Source organism: Lynx canadensis, chromosome E1 (genome assembly GCF_007474595.2).
Source record: "Lynx canadensis isolate LIC74 chromosome E1, mLynCan4.pri.v2, whole genome shotgun sequence".
Classification (NCBI taxonomy): domain Eukaryota; kingdom Metazoa; phylum Chordata; class Mammalia; order Carnivora; family Felidae; genus Lynx; species Lynx canadensis.
The window spans coordinates 2,173,482-2,198,132 of record NC_044316.2 but is presented as its reverse complement, the minus strand read 5'-3'; the positions used below and the strand labels follow the sequence as shown (position 1 = coordinate 2,198,132).

General features: G+C 61.3%; 5 protein-coding genes and 1 long non-coding RNA gene across 8 annotated transcripts; 1 reads left to right on the top strand and 5 right to left on the bottom strand.

Moving 5' to 3' along the window:
* Positions 1–2,228: 2,228 nt before the first annotated feature.
* Positions 2,229–4,097, bottom strand: TMEM95 (transmembrane protein 95). Its single transcript, XM_030296310.1, has 7 exons — positions 3,890–4,097; positions 3,705–3,761; positions 3,437–3,517; positions 3,315–3,335; positions 3,096–3,176; positions 2,877–2,964; positions 2,229–2,743 (listed from the first exon to the last, which is right to left on the bottom strand). Exons 1-7 carry the CDS (start codon positions 4,095–4,097, stop codon positions 2,710–2,712), a joined length of 570 nt encoding a protein of 189 aa, XP_030152170.1. The 3' UTR covers positions 2,229–2,709.
* Positions 4,098–4,451: 354 nt separating this feature from the next.
* Positions 4,452–6,485, bottom strand: KCTD11 (potassium channel tetramerization domain containing 11). The gene has a single exon (XM_030296312.1). It carries the CDS (start codon positions 6,392–6,394, stop codon positions 5,696–5,698), a length of 699 nt encoding a protein of 232 aa, XP_030152172.1. The 5' UTR covers positions 6,395–6,485; the 3' UTR covers positions 4,452–5,695.
* Positions 6,486–7,896: 1,411 nt separating this feature from the next.
* On the bottom strand, positions 7,897–19,651 carry ACAP1 (ArfGAP with coiled-coil, ankyrin repeat and PH domains 1). Its single transcript, XM_030296300.1, has 22 exons — positions 19,599–19,651; positions 18,988–19,045; positions 15,386–15,505; positions 15,141–15,194; positions 14,991–15,049; positions 14,542–14,725; positions 14,384–14,428; positions 14,162–14,257; positions 13,971–14,045; positions 13,771–13,880; positions 12,194–12,245; positions 12,000–12,100; positions 11,520–11,643; positions 11,209–11,420; positions 10,586–10,655; positions 10,332–10,426; positions 10,088–10,239; positions 9,492–9,664; positions 8,941–9,050; positions 8,748–8,858; positions 8,375–8,424; positions 7,897–8,083 (listed from the first exon to the last, which is right to left on the bottom strand). Exons 1-22 carry the CDS (start codon positions 19,649–19,651, stop codon positions 7,983–7,985), a joined length of 2,205 nt encoding a protein of 734 aa, XP_030152160.1. The 3' UTR covers positions 7,897–7,982.
* Positions 19,651–21,975, bottom strand: LOC115501303. 2 transcript variants are annotated; one of them, XM_032591108.1, is made up of 5 exons: positions 21,836–21,975; positions 21,299–21,505; positions 21,068–21,205; positions 20,665–20,821; positions 19,651–20,513 (listed from the first exon to the last, which is right to left on the bottom strand). In XM_032591108.1, the coding sequence occupies exons 1-5, from the start codon at positions 21,948–21,950 to the stop codon at positions 20,510–20,512; spliced, it is 621 nt and encodes a 206-aa protein (XP_032446999.1). In that variant the 5' UTR covers positions 21,951–21,975; the 3' UTR covers positions 19,651–20,509. The 2 variants fall into 2 exon arrangements, with proteins under 2 accessions (XP_032446999.1, XP_032447000.1); XM_032591109.1 differs by having other exon boundaries at positions 19,651–20,821; positions 21,299–21,466.
* On the top strand, positions 20,653–22,022 carry LOC115501310. The gene is made up of 2 exons (XR_003964771.1): positions 20,653–20,738; positions 21,402–22,022. It is a non-coding gene; the product is annotated as an uncharacterized LOC115501310 (long non-coding RNA).
* LOC116737737 lies at positions 21,698–23,674 on the bottom strand. Of its 2 annotated transcripts, none has more exons than XM_032591106.1 (4): positions 23,180–23,674; positions 22,712–22,819; positions 22,505–22,576; positions 21,698–22,276 (listed from the first exon to the last, which is right to left on the bottom strand). In XM_032591106.1, exons 1-4 carry the CDS (start codon positions 23,668–23,670, stop codon positions 22,165–22,167), a joined length of 783 nt encoding a protein of 260 aa, XP_032446997.1. In that variant the 5' UTR covers positions 23,671–23,674; the 3' UTR covers positions 21,698–22,164. The 2 variants fall into 2 exon arrangements, with proteins under 2 accessions (XP_032446997.1, XP_032446998.1); XM_032591107.1 differs by having other exon boundaries at positions 22,004–22,245.
* Positions 23,675–24,651: the final 977 nt, after the last annotated feature.

Here is a 24,651-nt window from a genome sequence, read left to right as displayed (position 1 = left end):
GGGAAGCAGAGACAAAACCTCAGGTAGCAGCTTTATAGGGTAGCGCATGGTCGAGAGGGAAGATTTTTTTTTTTTTTCAACGTTTATTTATTTTTGGGACAGAGAGAGACAGAGCATGAACGGGGGAGGGGCAGAGAGAGAAGGAGACACAGAATCGGAAACAGGCTCCAGGCTCTGAGCCATCAGCTCAGAGCCCGACGCGGGGCTCGAACTCACAGACCGCGAGATCGTGACCTGGCTGAAGTCGGACGCTTAACCGACTGCGCCACCCAGGCGCCCGAGAGGGAAGATTTTTAAGGAACCCCCCCCCCCCGACGTTGGCGCCCCACGACAGATGTCTGGAGAAGGGACATTCTACTCTGCCTCAGGAGCTCCGAGAAGGCTTCTCAGAAGAGGTGATGTCGGAGCCAAAGGAGAAGGGCATCCCGGGTACAGGAACAAGCCTGGGCAGAGGCAAGGAGCCATGAGAAAACAAAGTGGGCAAGTGATTCAGCGGGGCTGCGGGGCGGGCAGAGCTGAGATAAAGCTCCGGGGACACATGGGGGCCAGATTCCAAAAAGGATTACGAAGGTGGACGGCTTACTGATGAGAAGCAGGCATGCGGCGGGAGAGGAAGGGGATGTCCCTTCGTCCTGGCACCGCCATTAGCCCAGAGGGAGATCACGAGGAGGAGGCGGGGTCGGGGAGGAAGGTGGGTTTGGACTCGTGACTCCGACAGGCTTGTGGGGCGTTCGGGTGGAGATTCCACTTAGGGCCAAGATGGGTGAGCTCTGGCACGAGGACCAAGTAAGACGTGGGGAGCTGCTGATGGAGAGTCTTGAAAGTCAGGGTCAAGGGCCAGGCCTACTGTAGTCCACAGGCAAGAAGGGCTAGGGAAGGGCTGCTGCAGACCCGAGGGGGCCGTGGTGCCCGGGCGGTCGGCAGTCGTGTCTTCTCACCCCAGGCTGGGCAGTGACGCTGCCTGGCGCCCGACACGTATTCGCTAAGCGTCCGCCAGATGAATGGACGTGACTTGTTGTATGATCTTGGGCAGGTTGTAAGAACTTGGCATATGATCTTCGGGTCTTGCTTCCTTCCTTCCCCCTTCCTTCCTTCCTCCTTCTTCCTTCTTTCCTTCCTTCCTCCTTCCTTCCTTTGTCCTTCCTTCCTTCCTTCCTTCCTCCTTCTTCCTTCTTTACTTCCTTCCTCCTTCCTTCCCCCTTCCTTCCTTCCTCCTTCCTTCCTCCTTCCTTCCTTCTTTCCTTCCTTCATCCTTCCTTGCTTCCTTCCCCCTTCCTTCCTTCCTCCTTTCTTCCTTTGTCCTTCCTTCCTTTCTTCCTTCCTTCCTCCTTCCTTCTTTCCTTCCTTCCTCCTTCTTCCTTCTTTACTTCCTTCCTCCTTCCTTCCCCCTTCCTTCCTTCCTCCTTCTTCCTTTGTCCTTCCTTCCTTCCTTTCTTCTTCCTTCCCTCCTTCCTTCCTCCCTCCTTCCTTCCTCCCTCCTTCTTTCCTTCCCTCCTTTTGGTATAAAATGAAGGGATTGGACCAGAATGTGTACAATAATATCGAATGTACTTTCCTAGAAGGAGTAGGCACCCTCCCCATCCCCAGGACCCTTATGGACACCCCAAAAACAACGGTGCTAGCCCTGGCTGGTTGTAAGTTAGATTCACTGAGGCCCCACCTCACACTAAATTCAGAATCTCTGGACCTAAGGCCCAGGTGACTTCGATGTGCAGCCGGATGAGAACCTTTGCCCTGGAGCCTCTAGATACCCAGTTTGAAAACCACCAGGCTAGGCATGTGTCAGGATCCCTTCCAGGCCCAGCCCCTCCGACGGAGACTTGGGGTTGGCGACAGGCCTCTCTTTTTACGTTTCCTCGTCCATCTACCCAACCCAAAGCTCCTGATAGCCAGCGGACTAAACACCAGGGTCTCTGAACCACACACGACGGAGGTGTCGGGCAGATCAACTCTGTGTCGCAGAGGACGCCCACGTTCATCATAAGGTGCCAGCGGCATTGCTCGTGCGTACCCCCTAAAGGTCAGTAGCACATCCCCCGATCGAAGCAATAAAAAATGTCTCCAGATGTTGCCGAACGCCTCTTGGGGTGTGAAATCCACCCCCCACCCAGTTGAGGACCGTTGTGCTACACCGAGTCTCCCGTCCCCCCTCTGCCCTCCCCAGTTGTAGACAGAGGCCAGGCCCGGGCGGAGGCCACTGAAAAGCAGGTTTACTTGATCTTGGCAGGAGGGAGGCCTCTGTGGGAGGCCAAGGCTTCACAATGTTAAATGGAGGGATAGCATGCCAGCAGGCTGACTGATGTGGTCGCCACTTTAAAGGGAGGGAGTTTTCCAGAACCCTCGTTCCCGGATTCCCAATCAGTCAGAGGAGGGCCAAGAGCAGCTTCTGGGGCGAACAGCCCCCGCTTTCCGAGAACAGGCAGAAGGGGGTGTGGGGGCGGCGGTGTGTGTGTGTGTGTGTGTGTGTGTGTGGAGGGGGTTCTTTCCTCCTGTAGCCATTTTCCTGGAATCAGTGACTGCTTCTGGCTGATTAGTTGAGGGCCGGAGGGGAGGAACTTTCCAGATGTGGGTGCCTGGGCCCCTGGAGGCCATCTGACACTGGGATCACGGAGGCGGCTGGGTTTAGGGTCTGGAAGGCTGAGCCTTTGGGATTGGAAGTGAGGGGCTGGCGGGTCCCTTCCAAAGGACGTGGGGGCTGGGAGGCTGTCTTCACATGTCACTTTTTGCTTTGAAGTGTCTGGACCTGAGGGGACACAGAGAATGGGGGGCCTGAGAGGGGCAGGGCAGGCAGCCGGGAGGAGAGGGCACAGGGACGGTGGTAGAAGGTGCTGGGGGGTCAAGGGTGGCGAGGCCACACCCGCCATCTGCCCACTCACTCCACCACGAGGCTCAGAACGCCCAGGAGCAGGACAGTTATGAACACAGAGAGGAGCAGAACCCTGGCTTCCCGAAGATCGTGACTTCCTGCAGGGAACCCAGGAAGCAGTGAGTGATCCTGGGGACCTCGCTTGTCCTTGTGGCGGGGCGGGGCAGGGGGGGGGGGGGCCCGAGCTCAGAGATCTGAGCAGGGGTGAGGCGAGGGCGGGGAGCGGAACCTGGGACGCAGCGCTTTAGAGGCCAGCAGTGCACGGCAAAGCTCTGGCAGGTGGAACAGTTGTACAGGACGGTGCTGCCCCCTGCAGGAGACAGCCGGGCCAGAGCTGGGCGGGGGAGTCCCGGCTCCCACCTTCCAGAGTACCCCACTCCCTCCGGGACCACCGCCAGGCTCTCCTCGGGTCCCCCGTCCTCACCTACCCCTTCCCTTTTCTACTCACGGCAGGCGGGAGCACAGAAAGCTGAAACCAGAGACAAGGAGGGGTGGGGGGAGAGGAGACACTCAGCCACACACCCCTTCACCGGACAGCCCGGGTGCCCCGGTCCCTGCCCGCGTCAGTACCTTCCCTGGTGTACTCGGGAAACTTGACCTTTTGCAGCCATTGCCAATATAAAGGGAGTGAGGAGGGAGACCCTTTGATCTCTGGGGAGACAGACGGCAGCTGTATTGCCCAGGGCCTCCCCACGCTTCACCCAGCACCTCCCCGGTTACACCTTCCCGTCGTCTCCGCCTGCCTTGCACCCTTCCCTGCCTCCCCAGGTCCCTCCCCCCATCCCCCTCCCTGGTGCCCATCCAAGCCCCTAGGTCATGCCTTCGCCCTTGATCTCACCCATGACCCTCAGGACTCTGTGAGTCTTCTCTATGACTTTGTTCGTGGACACCTCATCTGTGGAGACAGGCAAGGACCTGTGACTCTTTCCTGACTTTCCCAGGGCTGGGGACTCAGGTGGTGGCCGAGGGGCTCAGCTGGGAAGCCACATGCTGCCGGGCCGGGCCCTGGATGTCTGATCCTACCTAAGGCAAAGGCCGGGAAGGTCCAGGAGGCCTCACAGGTCTCCCACCGAGCCTTCACCTGGTTGCAGAGTCGAGCCAGGCGGCCCGACAGGTCACGGTCTGAGAGGTGACAGAGGACACAGGCCTGGGCGGTTGCCAGGAAGACCCCACCTAGTGCCAGCGTCCACATGAGGCCCGCTAGCGGGTGGCACAGGGAGGCTGGCCCCATGTAGGCTGGGAAGGCCTGGAATGCTCCGATCCTGGATCCAACCCTTTGCCCGGAGGTTCTAGACTGTTCCGGAACAGCCGGGGTTCGGGGTTCTAGAGCATTCTGGAACAGCACCACCGCTCCGTCTCTGGCTAGGGCAAAGCAGGGGCCCAAGGAACTGGGGGCCAGAAGAAGACTGGGCAGAGAACGCAGGGCTTCTGCTGCAAAGGGGGCAGTGCCCCCCACCCCCACCCTGGCCCTCAGCAGCAGCCTTTACAAGTTTGAGATTCCAAAAAGCAATTTTATTTTTCTTCTTGTAAGTTCGTGACCCGCGATAAATAGCGAGTGAGTCCGCCCCCCCCCCCCCGCCCCCGCCTCCCACCGTGAAGAACTCGTGCGTGAGGATCCCATCCCTCGGGGACCCAGAAACCACATCCTCCCCCAACCCTCCCGGCCTCCTCTGTTCATCTCCCCTCTGCCCTGGGCCGCCTCGGGCCTTCCCAGCTCTCTCCTAGCAACCTGCCCACGGTTGCCTTAGCAACCAAGAGTTCTACACAGGCCTCCAAGGGCCGGCGGGGCCCAGTGACTTCTCTTACCTTTCACCAGGAAGCCCCTGGCGACCCAGGCCCCTGGACCTGTGGACAGGCCCCTCGTGCCTACGCGGGGAGGCGAACACACATGTGTGCACGCACACACACACACCCCCTCGTGATTCAACTACTAATTCTCAATCTACTCACACCCATACGGCAGACATACCCAGCGCCAAAGCAGTTGCTGGGCAACCCCAAACAGGCCTGCACAGGCAGAGACGACGGAGAGACTGTCACACGGACGGGAGCCTGGATGTGAGAGGCCCAGACGTCGCTCAGACGCTCTGGCTGACACGCGTGCACACATGAAGGCAGTAAGGCCAAGGCCCAAGAAGATGCCACCCTCTTCCCAAAGGCCAGCTCCACCATCAATGGAGGGTCCTTTAAAAACTTGGCTTTCTAGAGTGTGGGGCTCCAGCCCCATAGTAAATGGGGATTCTCCTAGCTCCCTTAGGCCACCGTGGGGTGGGGTGTGGCCTTTCTGTCTCCCTCAGGAGGTGACTTGAGACAGAGCAAAGGACCCCCTTCCCATATTCCAGAATGTTCTGGTCTGTCTTCGGTCAGGCCTGGCCAGGCCATCCAGCCGCAGGAGAAGCCACGGTCCAGGAGACCACATCAGAGCAGTTCAAAGTCCTCCTTCCTCCCACACTTCGGTGTCCCCCCCAGGGTTCTGCGAGGCCTAGCCTGGGCAGAGAGGTGTCCCTATTTCTCTAGACCCTTGAAATACGGAGCTCCAACGGGGAGACACTGCAGACCCCCAGCCTCAGGCAAGAGCAAGCCAGGGGATCTTCCCCGCCCCTCCCAGGATTAGCACCAAGCCAGACAGACCCTTTGCACGGCTCAGGTTCGGGAGCTCCTGCCCACATCTGGGCTCCAGTCAAGGTGCAGCCCTGACCCTCACAGCTCCAGAGGCAGAGCTAAGAAGAGGCTTCAGAGGTGGTGGGGGGGGGTGGGGGGTGGGGGAGTCTCTCATTCTCTTTGCTGTCCGTTCTCTCCCCCTCCCAGGCAGACGGGAGGGCCGCGTTTTCAGTGCCTCACAAAGCGCAGAGATCGGGAGTTGAGCAGGTCTTCGGGGTCAGGGAAGACGGAGTCTAGGCGGAAGCCGTGCTCCAGAGCCACCCGCAGCACCTCCTCCAGGAAGCCCGGCGTGCCCACCACCTCCCGCAGCTCCCCCGGCCCCCCAGTCCACAGAGGCTGTAGCCCCAGTCTCCTATACTCCACCTCAGGGAGCTCTGCGGGACAGGGGGCCCACTCCAGACGAAAGTGAGGGCCTCCCTCTGCCCTGTCCTCACTGGCCACACCAAATCGGGCCCGCATGGCGCCCAGGCACTCGGGGTCGGTGCAGAAGATGTTGGCTCGGAACGTATCCACCTGCACAGAGCTCAGCTCATAGTGGTGTGGGCCCCGGCGAGCGGAGAAGTGCACCAGGCGGGGGCTGGCGTCTACATCTGCATGGAGCAGGGCAGCTGTGGGCACGGGGGTCCCCCGAGAGGCCTCCAGTTCCCGCAGGGCATCCAGGAGGGGCTGGATCTGGTAGAAGTCCGCCTCTGCCCTGAGCAGGGCCGTCTCCCCATAGCCACGGGGCAGGTCCAGGCGGCCCAGCCGCAGGAAATTGAGGATGTGCCGGAAGGCCTTGCCATCTCTGTCGATGAAGTAGTGGCCACCTCCCTGGGGGTTGAGGTTGGGGGGGATGGGGGTGCCCGCCCTAAACATGGCCCCCAGCATGGAGTCTGGGAAGCGAGTCAGGGTCTCCAAAGTGGTGGAATAGAGTGTGCCCCCCACATTCAGGGTCACAGGGCCCCCAAAAGAGGGGGGCGAAGAGGGCACAGGAGGAGGCGAAATTTTGGGGAGTACAGGAGACACCGACAGAGAAGAAAACGCAAACTCCGCGGGCGTGGGCAGAACTGGGTCCTAAGGTTCGTTCAGACTCTCTCGGGGTTGGATGCACAGGTCGGAACACAAGGCAGGAAGATTTAGGGCTCACCCCAGCTACGTTGGTAGTGGGGGATGGTTTCCGGGCACAGACACGGCCGGCCGAAAAGAACAGAAGCCAGAGAGGGAAGGGAGCTTTCGGCCCAGACGCATTCGATGCAGGGCGGTGGGTCAGCAAGTCTCTTCTGCGGTCTTCAGACAGCGGGTTTCCGGAGTCCAGCCAGCAGGTGACGGTGGCGAGCACAGGCCGACCCTCGGAAGGACCCAGCCTCCGAGTTCTCGGGTCGATGGCTGTCGCCGCGGGCGAGTCCGCGCACGGCGCCGGGGGCCGGTCGGAGGCCCGGCAGGGCCTGGCTTCGGCGCGGGTCTCTGGCGACGGAGGCGGGGCTGAGCGCAGCTGGCGGCGGAGCGGCTCCGGATCCGCTGGGGAGCGAGGGCGCACGCTCAGAGCGAGCCGGGCGCGCCGGAGGACTCTGAGGGAAGCCGCCCGGGGTTCTCGGGACCCGGGCGCCGCCGCCTGCACGGGTGTCGCCGCAGCCGCCGAAGTCCTCTCCGCCCCCAGGAAGTGGCCTAAGGGCAGCGGCTGGGAGCCCTTTAAGAGACAGCCCCGCCCCCTTGGCGCCCCGCCCCTCGCCCCCGCCCGGCTCGCGCGGCCCGGGCGGAGGTGGGAGCCGAGAGTCTGGAACCGGAGAGACGGGGCGGACGGGCTGGAAGAGCGGACACGGGCGGACACGGGCGGACGCGGGCGGGGGTGGGGTCCGCAGGGTGACTCAGGTGCGTCGCTCCTGATGCGGCCGCGTCCGCCCCGCAGGCCCCGCAGGTGTGCCGGGCCTCACGTCCGCAGCCCGACGAGGGCCCCCAGGCCCGGCGGTCCCCGGCTTGGAGGCGGTGCCCTCCCCGCTCGCTCACGCAGGGAATTCCCGAGGGGGCGGGTGCTGAGCCGCCGCATTCCGGGGATGCCTCCTGGCCGGGGTGGCCGAAGCCAGCCTCTCCGTCCCGGCCCCGACGCCAGCTACCCACCCCCCCCCCCCCCCTACGGAAGGCCGGCCCCCAGCCCACGCGGGCGGCCTCTCCCCGGCCGGACTCGTCTGGCCACGTCGCCCGAGCCCGAGAGCCCCGCCTCGAGGCCGCCCGGCGCCAGGGCTGCGGCCGAAGCTACCACCTAGTTTGTCCGGAAGGCGCCCCTCGCGTGACTCGAGCTCGCAAACCCCAACCGCCCGCGCACCCTGGCAGCCGCGGCGCCCAGTCCCCGGCCCGGCCCGAAGGCGGCGCCCTGCCAAAGAACCACGACGGGAAGCGCAAAGCACGGCGGCTTTATTGACCGAGGGGCCGGCGGCCGGGGAGAGGGGACTGGGGGCTGCGGGCCCTCGAAGGCCTGGGATCAAAGAGTGTGGAGGTCGTGGCTACGCCGGCTCAGCTTCTCCGGGTCGTCCGACGCCATGAGGGAGAAGTCGCGGAAGATGTCCAGATACGTCCCGTCTCCTGGGTGGGGGGAGGGAGGGCTGGGCGGGCGCGGCCGAGCGCGGGGTGGGGGTGGGGGGACCCGCGGCCCGCGGGCGCGCTGGCGGCGTGGCCGGAGGGACAGCAGCGCCGGCGCGCAGCGCCCTCGCGGGTTCTCCGTTTTGTTCCGAGGACCCGGCGCACCAGCTGCGCCCACACAGATTTGTTGCAAAAGTATGACATTAATCAGCGCAGCTGGGCGCGACGGGGACCGGGCTTCGGGGGCCAGAAGCCCAGAATTACAGTGTGGGGCGGGGGCGGGGGGTACGTTACCTGCCTGGCCCTGAGCCGCTTCGGCCTCCCTCATCTTTGCCAGTCGTAGCCTGAAGGGGAAGCAATGAACGTATGAATGACTTTTGCTTCACTCCCCCCACTCGGACTTCCCATCCTGTAAGCTGGGTGGTTAAATTCATCTGCTCCCCCGGGGTCCAGTGCTTAAAGGCGTTCAACAACATCGACGTCCCTCACTCAGGACGAACTCACCATCCCTGGACCCTACCCGGCCCCCTTCCTACTCCACGCCCCAATCTACGCTGGGGACAGCACTTCTCCAGCCGAGTCCCGGAGCTGGCCCAGGCCGGCTGGGCGTTAGTCCCGCCCCAAGGGGGCAGGGCAAGCTCTAGCCCCGCCCCGCAGGCCTCCTCACAGGGTGACGATGTCAGCGTTGGCTGTTTCCATGGCGATGGTCAGCGGGTCCTTGCCTTCTGAGTCCAGGGCTCCCAGGTCGGCCCCCCGTTTCAGGAACAGGCAGGCCAGCCTAGAAATGACAGCGAGGGTCAGCCGGCCGCTCGGCCTACCCGAGCCTTCTTTCCCACAGCCGTCATCCCCGCGGCCCCTACCCCGTGTGGCCGAGGATGGTCGCATGGTGAAGCGGCCCCCGGCCGTGGTTGTCCGTTTGGTTCACGTTCGCCCCGTTCTGGAGGAGAAACTCACAGGCCAGAAGAGAATTCTGCAGCGAGAAGTTGCAAGCGGGGAGAGAAGGTGGCATCTTCAGAAGCAGGCCAAAGATACTTTCGGATGGGATCAGCTGAGAGGGTGGGGTAGGGGAGCCGGGAGTGTAAGGGTTCGGCTGGGTCAGGCTCTGCCCTAGCTTTTTCCAGTAGGTCATGCGTTAAAGCCACAGTCCAGCCTCACATGAGGTATGCCGTCCCTACTTCGCAGGTGGGCAAACCGAGGCACAGAGAGGTTCACAACTGTAAGCGGTGGGAGCTTGGATTCAAACCCAGGTTGTCTGCCCGCAAATCACACACCCTTCGCAACCCGGTGTCTGTGGGTTATCATTATCACTCTCTCCGGGGTGGGAGGAGGAGTAGGAGCCGGGCTCAGACTCCCCGCGGGAATGGGAGAGAAGGAGCCTAACGGTGGGGGCGGGGCAGTGGGCGGGACTCACAGCAGCGGTGGCCTGGATCAGCGGAGTGGCATTGTCCTGGCCCCCGTTGACCCAGTTGACGTCGGCTCCGTGGGCAAGGGCATCAGCCATGGTGGGCAGGGAGGGAGGATGCCCAGCAGCTCGAAACAGCAGGGCCCCAGGGTGGAGGGCGCCCAGGTCATCAGAGGGGGGCTCTGTTAGGGGGCGGGAAGAGACCCTCGGCACAGTTCGCAGATGCTCTAGTGGGACAGGTCGCTTCTCAGTTCTGGGAGGGCCTTCAGGACGCTGGGGACTTCGGCAGGAGGTGCAGGCGGGATGGTGCGGGGTGGGAGGTGCGTGTGTGTGTGGGGTCCCTAGGGCAGCGTCCCTCACCTCTCCCTGTCCAACCACCTTCTCCAGCTCAAGCGTCTCTCACCCTCAGCAGCCTATTCCCGGCCCTACACTCCTTCCCATTCTTCCCTTAACCCCCAAACTCTTGCCTGGTAAAACCAGCGTTGCTGTGGTCTGCCCCCTCCCCCACCCCCCAGTACTGGCGAGGGAAAGGCTCGGGCCTCCGTACTCTGCCCTCCTCACGGGGCACACGGCCGGGCTCAGTCGATGCCCCAGCAGCCCTCTACCTGGCCTGGATCTGAAGCTCCCGGGCCGGGGCCGGGCGGAAGGCTGCCCCCTGGGGGGCCCCCGGCCCCCTCTCCGCCCTCGAATCTCCGGAAGCTTGGTCAGGAACTTCTTTTCCACGTATTTGGCATGAATCCAGGCCTCCTTCTCCTGCCTGTGGGAGTGTGGTGGGGAAGGAGGGGACCGTCTTCCCTCCTTCCCCACAGCGGGCAGCCCCCCCCCCCCCCCCCCCCACCCCAACCTCACCGGGAGCAGCTGGGCCCAGGTTTCTTCACGGCCATGGCCTCCACCCGGGCCTCATAGATCCGGTTGATGACTACGTTCCCCAGCTCGCACATGAGCTTCGGGTGGGCCCAGGCAGAGGCGGAGACAGGTGGAGGGGAGAAGTGAGTGTCTGAGTCCTCAGGGCTCTGCAGCCCCTGGACTCAGCCCCCCCCAGTCCCCCTTCCCATCAGGAGACCTCCCCCCCCCCCCCCCCCCCCCCCCCCCCCGCCAGTCACCTTCACCAGCTCCGGTTCCCACGAGTCGAGGGTCAGGGACCGGACTTTGGAGAAATGAACTCCAAGGCTCCTGGAGGGCCAGGGCGGGGGTCAGGCCCCTTGTGGGGTGGCAGCAGCCACGGCTCCCCAGGAGGACTTGGAGGCAGGGCCCCCCTGCAGCAGAGGTGCTGGCCAGGTGGGGGCAGGGCAGCGGGCCACGTGGCCTTGCTCTGCTCACCGTCCCGCTTCGCCCTCCTACGTTTCACGTTCAGGGCCTTCAGTTTCCCTTCTCTCGCCCTGCCGCTCCCCTCCTTCCGCCAGGCTGACCCGGGCGGAGGGCCTCATAGACTTGCTGGGGCCTGGTGACCTCTTCTCTCTCTGCTCTCCATCGGCTCCCCTACCCTCAAGACCTCTGACCCCACGGTCAAGCCACTAAGCATCTCTGGCCAGACCAGGACCCTGTGCCCAGGGCCGGCCAGGATCTAAGAAAGGAAGCCAGGACAGGGTGGGAGGGAGGGGTCTGTGTGATGGGCTCAATCCCGCCCCCTCCCAACCCCCCCCCCTCCAACCCCCCTCCCCCCCCCCCCCCCCCCCCCGCAGCCAGAAGGAGAGCAGCCCCCGGCGCTCGGGTCATGGGTGGTGACCTGTGGATGCCGGAGCACTGGATGCAGAGGGTGACACCAAGGTTGATGCTGGCCCACTCGGGGGCTGGCTCTCGGCAGTCACAGCACTGGGCGTTGCCGTCCACGCTCTGCACCTGGGCTGCCACGTGCCCAGCACCGCCAGATTCCCGTCCCCTGGCGGTTCCGCCACAGCCCAGCGTGGCGGAGGAGCCCACGGCCAGGGGTCCTGAGCCCTGGGGGAGACGGGGGGAGACAGAGTGGCCATGGGGCCTGGGGAAGGGGTGCCTCGTCCCCCTGGGCAGCCGGGCCCCCGCACCCTCCTGTTAAGGCACCTGGCCTGGCCCCCAGGGGCCGTCGTCGAGGCGGGCCTGGCTGAAGGCCGTGGCTATACTGCTCTGCACGGCGTTGATCCACAGCTGCAGGAGGCGCTCCGAGTCGGCCTGCAGGAAGCAGGACCTGGGCAGGAGGGGACAGTGGGGCGGGGAGGCTTCTGAGGCCGGGGGAGCCACGTGGGGGGATAGGCGGGCTGACATTCACCCGCCATTCAAGTGGTACCCGCCGTAAAGAGATACGAGATACCAGCCGGATAGAAATTTGGCACCAGTGGGTCCCATCTTTCTAAGTATCCCCCGTCACCCCATCCCCTGCCCCTAAAGGCACCCTCCCCCCCCAGGCTGCCCCCCAATCCAGCCACCAAAGCGTTAATGCCTGGTGCTACACAGGGGCCCCCAAGACGCCCCTGCGGTTGGCCTGCCTTCCTGTCGGTAAAGGTTTAGTTGCATCAGGGCATCGCCCCCCACGTCTGCACTCACTTGCTGGGGGACACCACCTCAAAGCAAAACCGCCTTTCCGAGTCAGGGCAGAGCTTCACGGTGCAGAGACGAAGGTCGTCAACCACCACAGTCACAGGGTCCTGGAACGGGACGGTGGTGAGGGCCAGCCGGCCGGCTGCAGCCAGGGCGGAGCGTCCCCGGGCCCCGGGGGCAGCCAGGACGCGTCTCCCTACCTTGTACTTCTTCTGATAAACCAGTTGGTTGCTCTGAATAGTGAACCAGCGTCTGAAGGAGGTGGAAGGAGAGTTGTGGACACGGGCAGCCCTGGGATGAGCTCGAGACAGAAACAGCACAGCGGCTGCGCCCTCTGCCCCGTAAGGATCTTGCTGGGAGGGTTGGGCTGACCGTCCCATCCAGTCAGATGCTCCAGAACAGGGCCCCGGAGCCGTGCAGGTCAGGACCCGGAAGGCGGTGCTGTTCACAACTCCAACAACCCAGATTGGATACATTTGGGAAGACAACTTTCCAGCAGATGGCCGTAAAATGCTTTTCCGATAAAACTGGTCTACGGCTCCAATTTTTAAAATGTGTATAGTACATATATTTCTATATATATTTTTAAGCTTATTTATTTTGAGAGAGAGAAAGAGAGTGAGCAGGGGAGGGGCAGAGAGAGAGGGAGACACGGAACCCAAAGCAGGCTCCAGGCTCCGAGCCGTCAGCACAGAGCCTGACATGGGGCTCGAACCCCTGAACCGTGAGCTCATGAGCTGAGCCGAACCCGGATGCTTAACCGACTGAGCCCCCCCAGGCTCCTCTGCAGTATATTTTTAAATAGTCGCTACACCCAGCATGGGGCTGGAACTCACAACCCCAGAGACCAAGGGTTGCGTGCTCTACTGACTGAGCCAGCCAGGCGCCCCAAGTCTATTGCCACAACTTTTTGACAGATGGAAGTTTCTTACGGAAGGGGCGCAATTTTCTACTTTGCACAACTATCCTGCATGGGCTGGCAGTGGCCCTGGAAGGGGAAGGAGCGGAGTCAGAGCAGGTGACACCCCTGCCCCACACCTGTCGCGGCTCCTAAGTCCCTACGGAAGCCGGAAGCCGACAAGGCCCCATCGTGGCTCACGTCTCTGTGAGCTCCGACTGCACCTCCGACCGCTTCTTCCTCCCTCCCGCGTCCGCACCCACGTGCCCTCTCTGTTTCTCCAGTGCCCTGGGCTTTTCAAGGGCCTTGGCACTGGCTCCTCCTTCTGCCTAGAACATTCTCCCCCCAGATATCTTTCAAGTCTTCACTCAGAAGTCACCTTCTCATGAAGCCTTTCCTGACCACCCTCTTTAAAACTGCAACCCCGGGGCCCCTGGGTGGCTCAGTCGGTTAAGCTTCCGACTTCGGCTCAGGTCACGATCTCGCGGTCCGTGAGTTCGAGCCCCGCGTCGGGCTCTGTGCCGACAGCTCGGAGCCTGGAGCCTGCTTGGGATTCTGTGTCTCCCTCTCTCTCTGCCCCTCCCCCACTCACGCCCTGTCTCTCTCAAATACAAACATCAAAAAAAATTTTTTTAAATTTAAAACGGCAACCTCCCGCAGCTCTCTGCATCCCCTGCTTTATTATTTTTCTCCGATGCCACTCTTAACCTTGTAACGTAACATAACTCACTGTCGCGTTTACCGTGTGTCTTTGCTGATGGAACAGAAATTCCCCGAAGGCGGCGGGTTTTGTCTGTTTTCTCACTGCGCTTAGCACACAAAACCACTCAAGAAACATTTACCTGAGCGGGTGTGGGTGACGGGGGGTCCTCTCCTCACCTGCTCCACGTCTTAAATGCGTTGCTGGCCCGTTTGAAGAGGTGTCCTTCCATGACCAGGCCGCCAGGCCCCTCCTTTAGGCTGGGTTCTGGCTCCTCCCCGCCCAGCTCCTGGGGGCACAGGAGGGTCCCGGGCAGCTGACAGGCAGAGGCCGGGGCGCAGGGCCCCGCGCACCCTCCTGCGGGCGGGGAGACCCTCACCTTCTGCTTCAGCAGCACGTGCCTCTGTTCCATGTCCCTCCTCTCGCGAGCCGAGTTCAGGACCAGCTGGTGCAACTGGGCACGGGAGGGGCGTTTCAGATGTCCCCAGCCCCCTCTCCTGAACCGGGCCAGGAGCGGCACCTTGGAGGGCCCCCCCTCCCTCCACCACCGTCTGCTCCCCGGAGCCCCACCTGGGCACCCAGGTCCCTGCGATACTGGGCCAGCCTGCCCAGCTCCTCGTGGCCCTGCTGGAAATGGGTAGCCTGGGCCTCCACCAGACGCAGCACCTGGGCGACAGGGTGGGCAGGGGGCAGAGGTGACGAGGGACCCTCCTGTCTTTCCCTCTTCCCTCCTGCCGCCCTCCGCCCAGCAGGCTCCTCGTCACGTGCCACTCGCCGCCCCCCCCAACTCACAAACTCCATGATGTCAAACTTCCTCTTGTCTTCGATCACGTTGATCTGAGGGCCCCCGAAAGACGTCAGGTGAGTCTCGAAAACATAGCGCCCCCGCCCACCGCACACCGGGGCCTCTCCAGCCCCGAGGGGTCCTGGGGGACAGGCCGGGCGGTCACCTGCAGTGCGTAGTCCAGTGCTCGTCCCCGGTACCCGGCCCGCGCAGTCTTCAAAGCGGCTCCGGCCTCTTCGGCCTCCTGGGCCCGGCGCCGGGGGACCTCGGCATTGTGGATGAGAGCAGCCTCCAGGCTCTCAGCCCCCTTCCAGAAATCCCGGCGAGCCTCTCGGAAAGCCCGGAGACCCCTGCGGGATGGAAGGACAACACACAACCACAGGTACCCCTCCTGTACCCTCCCCCCCCAACCCCGGCCCAGCAGAATGGTCCCGGCGGAGTAATTCCCGGTGGAGGCCCGCTCGCGGCCTTCCGGACGGGCCTCCGAGGAGGTGTCGGGATGGGGGACAGCTGTCAGGCCACCCGAAACCCCCAACCGCACGGCTCCTGCCTCGAAGGAGGCCCCCGTGGTAAGGGGACGAGGGACGGAGGACCGGGCCCCCCCCCCACACTCACTCCTTGACCAGGGTTTGGATTTGCTGCTGCAGGGTGTGCTGGGTAGCGTCCAACAGCTCCTGCGGGGAGGGGGGCAGACACTGGCAGGTGAGGGTCAGGCCGCAGACAGCCCGGGGCTCCCCCAGCCCAGCCCCACCCGCTTCCGCTCACCGCATGGCTGTCCAGCTTGTGGCTGAGGCTCTCGGTGAATTTGTCCAGACACTCCTGGGCACGGGGAGTCAGAGAGAGAGCAGGCGTGGGGCAGCTGGGCCGCCGTCTCCGGACCCAGCCCCGCTCTGGCCTGGGCCCTGCAGACCCCAGGCCGATCCTCCCCTCCCCTCCCAGAGGATCTTTGCATTCCAGGCCCCCCCCCCCCCCCCCCGCCCAGCCTGCTGGGGGCGGGGGGAGCTACATACCGCCATCATGGGCTCGGGAGGACCCAGACGGGCCAGGTCACAAATGCCAGCAATGAAGGTGCGGCCGGCCGCGAGGTAATGGCGGCCGCTTTCCAGGAGGCCGTTACCCAGCTTGAGGAGCTAAGAAGCAACAGGGGGGGAGCAGGGAGTTGTGTGACCCCCTCACAGCAGCCCCCCCCTCCCTCTCCCTTCCTTCCCAGCCTCGCCCAAGCGACTCTGCGGCCCAGCCCAGTACTCCCAGTTGCGAACACACAGCTGGTGCTTTCTCATCTCTGCTGCTTTGCTCGCACTGCTCTGCGCCTGGAAGAAAAGTCCTCCCGGCCTGTCACCGAAGCCAGTGTCAGCTGGCTCCAGCCCGTCTTTCTGCGTCCACTTCCATGTATCCCTCCCTGCCCTGCCCTGGCCGCCTGGGTCCGGAGCTTTCCAGAAACTCCAGTTGCTCACGCAACTGTCTGCCTCACAGGATGGATGTGCTGCCTGGGTGGCCTTAAATTCTAGCAGTCTAAGGGCGCCTGGGTGGCTCAGTCGGTTAAGCATCCGACTTCAGCTCAGGCCATGATCTCGCGGTTTGTGGGCTCGGGCCCCGCGTCGGGCTCTGTGCCGACAGCTCGGAGCCCGGAGCCTGCTTCGGATTCTGTGTCTCTGTCCCTCTCTGCCCCTCCCCTGCTCATGCTCTGTCTCCCCAAAATAAACAAATGTTAAAATTAATTAATCAAATACAGAAATGAAAGAAACAAGGGGACAGCTGACAGGCCTGAGCAAGGTCCCTCTGGTAGGGCCAGGTGGCTGAGTCAGAAACCAAAGTGAGATCTCCTGACCTCTGGCCCTTGTTATCTTCGGTCACCAGTCACCGCATTACATCCTGAGGTGACACGACTTGGCTCTGGCCTGAGTCACCCCAACAGGGATGGAACAAGTGTCTGTGGAGCCCCTCAGGTCAGGCCCCGGGGACAGGAGACCACCAGGGAACCTCTGTGGAAAAGTCCTGGGCAGAGGGGGCTCAAGAGAACTTGGGCCACGTGGGTTCTCAGTGGGTTTTTGAAAACTGAAAAACACTTCCTAGGGCTCGCGAAGGCTGCAGGGAGGTATGGCTTCACCTGAAGGTGACTGACAGGGTCAGTCACGATCAGGGAACTAACCACAACTCAGCCTCTTCGGGGGTCCACGCAATGGAGTAGCGCTGAGCCGCGCAAGGGAAGGAACCATCCACACGTGAACTACTTGTACTAATGTGGAGCGAACCGAACGAACTTCAGGGGCATTATTCCGAGAGAGAGAACAAGGACAAAAAAGGCTAATCTTGAGAGGTCACACAGCGTATGGCTTCACTTAAGTAACAGTGTAGCAATGACAAAAGTCCGGAGAAGGAGAACGGATGAGCGGATCAGAGCAGGCAGGGGAGGGAATCTCAAGAGCTCCTTGCGGTGAGTTTAAGGGCTTGAACGAGATGCTGGCATGTGACAGAGCGCCGTTGAATGGTACACACAGACTTTGTTTTGTGTTGTTTTGAAAAAAAAGGACAGTCGACCCTCGCACAGCAGGGGTTTGAACCGCACTGGTCCACGTAGAAGTGGACTTTTTGTGATAAATACAGTACAGTAAATGTTATCTTCCCTTGCTTGTGCTTTTTTTCTTTCTTTTAGACACAGAGAGTGCGTGCGTGTCCGGGTGTGTGAGTGAGGGAGGGAGGGGCAGAGACGGAGAGAGAGAATCTCAAGCAGGCTCCACACTTAGGTCTGAGCCCGGCATGGGGGCTCGATCCCATGACCCTGGGATCATGACCTGAGCCAAATTCAGGGTTGGACACTCACCTAACTGAGCCATCCAGGCACCCCTGGTTTTTTTAAAATTTAATTATGTATGTATGTATGTATGTATGTATGTAATTCTACACCCAACGTGGAGCTTGAACTCATGACCCTGAGATTAAGAGTCATGCACTCCAATGACTGAGCCAGCCAGGTGTCCCTCTTCCTTATGAGTATTTTTTTTAATGTTTATTTATTTTTGAGAGAAAGAGAGAGGCAGAGTGTGAGTGGAGGAGGGGCAGAGAGAGAGAGAGAGAGAGGGAGGGAGACACAGAATCTGAAGCAGGCTCCAGGCTCTGAGCTGTCAGCACAGGGCCCGACGTGGGGATCGAACTCGTGAACTGTGAGATCATGACCTGAGCCCAAGTCAGACGCTTAACTGACTGAGCCACCCAGGAGCCCCCTTATGATTTTCTTAATAACACTTTCTTTCTTCTAGCTCCCTTTATTGTATAGACGGCATACGAGACACATATCACATAAAATACGTGTGAATTAACCGTTTACGTTATCGGTAAGGCTTCTGGTCAGTGGCAGGCTATCAGTAAAGTTTTTGGGGATTTAAGAATTATATGTAAATTTTCGACTGTGCTGGGGGGGGGGGTCAGTGCCCCTAATGTTCATGTTGTTCAAAAGTCAACTGTATATGCAAAACAGGTAAAATCCAGGTAAGGTCCACAGACAGTCATTGTACCATGACGACGTCAATTTCCTGCTTTTGGTAAAGTACTAGCATTACCCCAAATGCTACCATTGGGGGAAGCTGGGCGATGGGTCCATGGGACCTCTACTGTCTTTGTGACTTCTTGTGAGTCTGCAATTAACTCAAAGGACAACAGTTCAATTAAACAATATATGTTAATTTGTCATTGGGGCGCCTGGGTGGCTCGGTCGGCTCAGGTCATGATCCCAGTGTCATGGGATCAAGCCCCTCCACGGGCTCTGGACTGAGTGTGGAGCCTGCTTGAGTTTGTCTCTCTCCCTCCCTCTGCCCCTCTCTCCCACTTGTGCTCTCTCTGTCTCTGTCAAATAAATAAAATGAAAAAAAAAAAAAGTTAGAAAGCTCCTCCAGCTGGCCTTGAGGAAGCAAGCTGTCCAGGGGCAGGGCCACATGACAGGGCACCGGGCAGCTTCGAGGAGGTGAAGGTCTCAGTCCCGCAGCAGCAAGGAGCTGAAGTCGGCCAACAACCACGTGAGCTTGGAAGGAAACCCTGAGCCTCAGATGGACTGTAGCCCGTGGGAGCCTGAGCCGCGCCCAACTCCTGACCTACAGAAACTATGCCAACAAATGTGTGTTGTTTTGAGTCACTAAATTCGGCATAACTTGTTACACAGGCGGTAGAAAGCTCACGCACCAATACGTATGTAACACGTGAGACTGGGGTAAATGCTGTAGAGAAAAACCAAACCCGCTGAGGGGGCGGGGAGTGTTCACACGTGTGTGTGCCCATTTTATCAAGAGTAGCCACGGAGGGCCCTACTGTCCCGTGTTTAAGTGTCCCACTGCTTTGTCTCCCAAAAGCTGCTGTGAGCTCCCTGGGGGCAGAGCGGTCTTGCGGTCCTGAGGCCCGGGCTCACAGCTGACCCGGTAAAGCCCACAAGTGAGTCTTGTCTTCCAGGACCTCGAGCTCTTTGAGGGTGCAGAACTTCCATCTGCTTCTCTATGGCCCCCAAAGTATTTACCCCGCACGGTTAGCATTCAAAAACCCCTGGAACTCCTTCGTGGTCTCCAATTTTCTCCGTGGCCTCGCCCCTCTCATCTTTACCCCATCCTGGGTCCCCTGCCCATGTCACCTTTTCCAGCCGGGTCTCCAGTTCTGACACCTCGGCTTCCACCAGCTCGATAGAGGCTCTGGGAAAAGAGGGGTCACGGGAACAGAGCTTGGGTCCGTCTGGTCTGTGCGCCCCCGAAGGGCTGGGGCTGGGGTGAGGGGGTAAGGGCGTAGACAGGAAAGGCTGATGGGGTCGGGGACCTGTCCGCAAGCCCTGGCCGCCTCCCTCACTCCGCGCAGTCTGAGAGCTAGTAGGGCCCAGGCCAGAGCAGGAAGGGCAGAAGGAGGGTGGATGTGGCGAGGGCAGGAAGTTGCTAACCGCCCCAGCAGGTGCTGGGGGAGGGGCGGGGGTACCAGGAGCCGAGGAGGTAGTGTCCGCTCTGGGGGTAAGAGGGGCTACAGAGGCCCCCTCTGCATGTGAAGGGGGCAGAGAGCATCAGAGTCTGGGGGGTTCATAGTAGAGGTGCTACTAAGTCCTCCGAGTGGCCTAGAAGCTCCATCTTGTCCCGCTGAGAGTCATTCCCGGGAAGGACATCTGGCCTGGGGAAGGGCCTGTGGGTGTGTGTGTGCATGTCCATTGGGGATGGGGGTCGGACCTCACCCCCTCTGCCACCCAGACCTGCGCACACTTACCGGAAGCGGGGTGAGTCTTTGAGACACTCCTCGAAATCCAGCTTGACCGTCATCTTGCTCTGCTGCACGGGGGGGTCAGACGGGCAGGGGCTGCAGGGGGAAGCGCTCCCTGCCCCAGGAGGGGTTGGTGAGGAGGAGTGGGGGGGGGGTCCTCTCCTGGGGAGAGCCTGGGGGTGGGGGAGGGGGCTCAATCCCTTCCCTAAGGGTTAGGGGTGTGCAAGGAGGAGCTCTCACCTCACACTTGCAGGCAGTACTGGGAGGGGCAGAGGCGGGGCCAGGCGGAAAAGCCACAGCCCCACCCACACAGACTATCTGCAGTCCCCTTCTTACCAGAGTCCCCTTCCCCGATTTTTTCTCCTTTAGCCGTGCTGGGGGCTGGGGGTGACTGGCAGATACAGGCTCCAGTCCTGATTCTGTCACTCAGAGACTGTGTGACCCTGGGCAAGCTCTCTGATTCCTCAGTTTCCTCATCTGGAAGATGGGCATGACAACCTCCCCCCCCACCGCCCCGCCCAGAGATGTCGTAGGAATTAGAGAGGACATTGGTACATTCGTGGTTTTGGGGTCCCACCAACCACCGTCCCCCTGCTGCAGTGGGGGGGTCTTCTGGGCCTCCCAGGCCCTCCCTGAGTCCAGTGCCCCAGGCTGTTCCAAGCTTTCTTCTCCGCTCCTCTGCCTGCTGTGTGGTTTCCTGTATGCAGACGTCCTTCCCTCCGCCCCTCTCCTCTGTGGCTGAGCAGGCCCAGGCAGGGCCAACGACTCGACTCGGAGCACCCAGACTCCCGCACTTTTCTTTATTGTCCACCTTGAGGACAGTGGGCAGGGGGAGGCTGGGACCCACCCCATCCCCAGCTGGCTACATTTTCCATCGTTTGGCTTCCCCCTCTTGTGTCCATTGAAGACGCAGGGTTTCATCTGGGGAGAGATGACTGGGTTACTGGCTTCCTTGCAGGAGGCGGGAGATCTGGCCCACGTGACCCTGAAACTCCCTGGAACCCACCCATTCAGGCCCTCTCTCCGGGGCTGGTTCAGGCGGCCCCCTTGCCCCCCACCCGCCCAGGCTCACGTCTGCTTCGGTTTTGGCGTGGGGACTTCCCGTGGCTCCCAGGCTGCCTCTCCAAGCTTTCTGGCCTCTGCCAGGTGAGCCCCTTGGATACCAGGCACTGACCGACACCAGCCTGACTCTGATCTGGACCCATTGTCTTTGGAGGACAGGGCGGTACCTGGAGGGGGGTGGGGGCGAAGGGGAATCAGGGGGAGGCGCGGGACCAACAGCTAGTGCCAAGCTGGAGGGGGTCCCAACCCCTTCTGAGCCTCCCTCGTTCCTCTCTGTACAACGTGGGCCCTGCACACCAGGATGCCCCGAGGCCGCTCTTAGCATCTGTTGAAGGTATACTGGTATGCAAAGAAGGGGGGCTGGGGGGATGGGAGCTTGTCAAGAGCCAGCTATTGGGGCCTGGTGCCCTCACCAGGTTGCGATTTTGTCACTGTCACTTTCAGGCGGTCCTTGGTGGCCTTGTGATCCTGAATGGGGCTTCCTGGGTGGCCCAGCAGACGGACCTCAGTGCTTATGGGATTCTCAATCACCCAGCTCAAGTTTGCAGAGCCTGGAAACACCACAGGGTCAAGGCTGGGGCACCCATCAGTCCGGGGTTGTCAGCACCCCCCCCCGCCCCAGGCTGACCCGGCCCAGCTCTCACTGTCCTGCTCCTCATGCTCATCTTCTGTGTCCTCCTCGAGCTCGGGGTGGGGGGAGCTCCTCAGGTATCTTCCTTTGACGTAATACTCCTTTCGTTGTTGCAGACCACTTTCCTGGCCTGACCTGATGGGGGCTGAAGCTCGGCACTGATTTCTGAAGGCAGGGGAATCTGCCGAATCATCCAAGTCCATCTGGGTCTTGTGGCCACCTAGGGTCTCCAGCACCCCCAGGTGTCCATGATGGCCCCCTCCACAGGGGAGAAGTTCCAGCCCTGGGTTTTCATCTCACTTCTCTGGCCTCTTCCCGTGTTAGAAAATCCCAGTGACCTCTCCATCCCCCATGGTTCTCTTGGGCTTCCTGAGGACTATTCTGATGAGGCCCCCACCCCACCCGCCTTCCGTCTTCCCTGGGGGTCACCTGCCATTACCTCCCTCCCAGGCAGCAAGGCCCTGGGCCAATGGCCCCTGAGAAAGATAGGGCATGGCAAAGACTCTGGACTACAATTCCCACAAATCCCTGGGGCTCCACCATAGCTAACCCTTGGCTTCTCGGATGTGGTTCCCGGTGACCAGGCCAATCTCATCGTTGACTCCTCTGGCCAGTTCTCCTGTCCAGCCTCTCTCCACAGGCCTGGGCTCTGGGTCCAGCGTCATGCCCCGACCGCCACTGCCCGTAGTGGCACGGCCGGCTTTGTTGTTGTGCTTATTATCATCGAAGGAAAAACTCTTCTGAGTCTCGAAGACCTTTCCTTCATCGTAATGTGTCTTTCGGCGGTTTACGAAGTCACTGGAGTTTGTGGGCCATTGCAAACAGCTTGGCTTTCCGGCCAGGCTCTCGCTGACGGTTCACTCTGCCTCCCCTTTCCGCTCAATCCCCACCCCTCATCTCACGTGTCTTGGAAAAGTGGTCTGGAGCTCCCAAACTTCTGGTATCACCATACCGGAGGACCTTGGGATAGAGATTGGCCATTTTTGCCAACCTGAAGAGGAGGGAGACTGGTTGCAGGCACCAAACAGAGAGAACGAGGAGGGGCAGGTGGTAGATGTAGCTGGCCAATTCCCCCACCTTGGCCTTGGTCAGTCCAGATGGGAATTGTAGCGCCTCCCATTTTGGTGGCCAAAAAGCAGAGCTGGCTCAGACCTCAGAGCTCAGGGGTGGAGGGAGAAAGAGGCCCCACATCCCTACTGACCTCTGGCAGGACTCTCACCTCTTGGCCAGCACCTCCAGAGTCACTGAAGAAGAGGATGCCCCAGGCAGGTCCTTATCACTGTCCTGCAGCCTGCAGACGAGGGAGTAAGCAGTGGTGAGGGGCAAGCATCTGGAAGTATCCAATCCCTGGGGCCTCTCTGCCTCCCCCACTGCCTTTGAATAGGGAAGGGTCTGGGCTAGAAGGTTAGGGCTGAGGGCTCAGCACCTGTGGTAGGGAGTGCTGGGTTCATCCACCTTCATAAATCCATAGTCCTTGTCAGCAGGGTGGTAGGTGACTAGGATATTCATTTCGTCCCACCGCTGAGACTTGTTCCTGGCGTAGGAGGACACAGAAAGGTGTAGGAAAACTTCCAGCGACCTCCTCCTCACAGCCCTCCCACTTTCTTTCATTCAGAAACTTCTTGTACCCGCTCGTAGTCTCAGAGGCGTAGCAGTGAGGGCGGGGGGTCACGCCTAATGATAATCACACACGGTGTAGCCAGCGTTTACCCTGTACCTGCTCTCCCGGAGGCCTGGAAGCTCAGATTCCACCCCCCACCCCCCCCAAGCCCTCAGCTACTCTCTCTTCTAGTTCTCAGGACCCCGCCCCTTCCTCCTAGCCCCGCCCCCTCCAGTGTCCGAAACCCCTCCCTCCGGGCTCCGAGCCGGGTGCCAGCCGAGCTGAACTCTTTACTTCTCCGCAATGGGGGATTTCTGCATCAAGACGGAGCCGTTGCTTTTTAGGATGCTCCGGGGCCGGTCCTCACAAGGTTTGTGGGAGTGCAAGCAAGTTGACTTGGAGCGCGGACTGCGTCCGGAGTTGTACGCCCCAGACCCCTCGGACCCGAGCCTGTAGGTCCCGGATACTCTAGTTTCAGGGAAGGGGCCATGTAATCCGCTTGGGTACGGGCCGGACCCAGTGCCGAGGTTCGCAACCTCCCCAGGGTGCTGGTTGGGTCCGGAACCGAGGACTGCTACGCCCCCGGAGGGCCGGCTAGATTCAGGACTGCGAGTTACGATTCCCCCGGGGTGCAGGGAGGGCCCAGAACCGTGAAACGGGACTACGCTGGAGGGCGGCCCGGCGTCTGTCTCGACCGTGATTCCTCCGGACACACCCATGGTCGCCTCTCCCGGGGATTCCCCACGGCGGCCGCCGGCAGCCCCCAGAGCCTCCGGCTTCGCCATGGCCCCATCCGGGGACCTCTCGTAGCTGCCCCGCCCCGCTCCGCCTACTTGTTCCTCATAGCCCCGCCCCGAGGCCCCGCCCCCACCGTGGCGTTGGGCGGAGGGGCGTGGAGGTCGGGGGCTCGGGCTGAGGCCCGGGTCCCCTCCCGCTCAGCTACCTGGAGCCGCGGCCCCGGCATCGAGACTTTATATAGGGACCTCGGGCTAGGGGCCCCTCCGGCTGCCCCACCCAAAGGCCTTCTTTCTTTGTCTCTGGGATTTGTTCCCGCCCTTCTTCCCCATCACCGCCTTCATCCGAATTATCCAATCATAGTCAGGGGTGCCGGTCATGGGGCGGAAGCCTTCATTGTGACGTCATAGTCCTCCAACCTCAGCGCGAGCTCGGACCGCTGGGCTGGGGGGCTTGATAGCTCGGGGTTTTGGGGGCAGGACCGTCAGTGCCATTGCTTGAATCTGCCTGCCAGGGTTTCATTGGGCTCTTCATCCGTGGCTTTAAAATTTAAGGGTTTGGCTAGATTGGAGTTCAAGTGGGCTTGTTTAGGAATATCACGAGCCCCTTCCCTGCCCCCCCCCCCAAGTCGACGCGCTTTGCCTCTCACGAGAAGTGCGCTACACAGTGGAGGGACTGCGACAGTGTCGCAAAATATATCCGGTCTCGGTGCGAGGGCAGAGGTTTTTATTTATAAAGCTACCGGTTCCCTTCTCTGGATGCTCCAGACGCCGCTCTTAACGGCGTCGAAGGGTGTAGCGCGAAGGGAAGACACCTCCTCCTGTTGCCGTAAAGCGAAAACTTCAAGGCGTCGCCTGCCTCGGCGGGGGCGGGGTCGTTGGGGCCGCTGTCGCAAAGCTGAAGGTGGGGGCCAGCACCCCCTGCGTCGTAAAGATGCCTGAGGCCGTCGTTTCTCCTACTGTCGCAAAAGCTCGCTGCCCAAGTCTGCACCCCACTCTGAGCCACTCCGTCACCTGGCCGTGCCGTAAAGC

What these genes read in the sequence shown, in the direction of transcription:
- TMEM95 (XM_030296310.1), bottom strand. Translation starts at nt 4,097, where the DNA reads ATGGGGCCAGCCTCCCTGTGCCACCCGCTAGCGGGCCTCATGTGGACG. An exon ending in TTTCTGTGCTCCCGCCTGCC is followed by an intron (nt 3,177 to 3,314) that starts GTGAGTAGAAAA and finishes TGTCTCCTGCAG; the next exon opens with GGGGCAGCACCGTCCTGTAC. An exon ending in GTTCTGAGCCTCGTGGTGGA is followed by an intron (nt 2,744 to 2,876) that starts GTGAGTGGGCAG and finishes GTGTCCCCTCAG; the next exon opens with GTCCAGACACTTCAAAGCAA.
- KCTD11 (XM_030296312.1), bottom strand. Translation starts at nt 6,394, where the DNA reads ATGCTGGGGGCCATGTTTAGGGCGGGCACCCCCATCCCCCCCAACCTC.
- ACAP1 (XM_030296300.1), bottom strand. Translation starts at nt 19,651, where the DNA reads ATGACGGTCAAGCTGGATTTCGAGGAGTGTCTCAAAGACTCACCCCGC. An exon ending in ACAAGCTGGACAGCCATGCG is followed by an intron (nt 15,050 to 15,140) that starts GTGAGCGGAAGC and finishes CCCTCCCCGCAG; the next exon opens with GAGCTGTTGGACGCTACCCA. An exon ending in CCTGGGCCCAGCTGCTCCCG is followed by an intron (nt 10,240 to 10,331) that starts GTGAGGTTGGGG and finishes ACACTCCCACAG; the next exon opens with GCAGGAGAAGGAGGCCTGGA.
- LOC115501303 (XM_032591108.1), bottom strand. Translation starts at nt 21,950, where the DNA reads ATGACGCTGGACCCAGAGCCCAGGCCTGTGGAGAGAGGCTGGACAGGA. An exon ending in CCACATCCGAGAAGCCAAGG is followed by an intron (nt 21,506 to 21,835) that starts GTTAGCTATGGT and finishes TGGAGACCCTAG; the next exon opens with GTGGCCACAAGACCCAGATG. An exon ending in TGAGCATGAGGAGCAGGACA is followed by an intron (nt 21,206 to 21,298) that starts GTGAGAGCTGGG and finishes TGGTGTTTCCAG; the next exon opens with GCTCTGCAAACTTGAGCTGG.
- LOC116737737 (XM_032591106.1), bottom strand. Translation starts at nt 23,670, where the DNA reads ATGGCGAAGCCGGAGGCTCTGGGGGCTGCCGGCGGCCGCCGTGGGGAA. An exon ending in CCCAGCACTCCCTACCACAG is followed by an intron (nt 22,577 to 22,711) that starts GTGCTGAGCCCT and finishes CCTCGTCTGCAG; the next exon opens with GCTGCAGGACAGTGATAAGG. An exon ending in CTGGAGGTGCTGGCCAAGAG is followed by an intron (nt 22,277 to 22,504) that starts GTGAGAGTCCTG and finishes CCTCCTCTTCAG; the next exon opens with GTTGGCAAAAATGGCCAATC.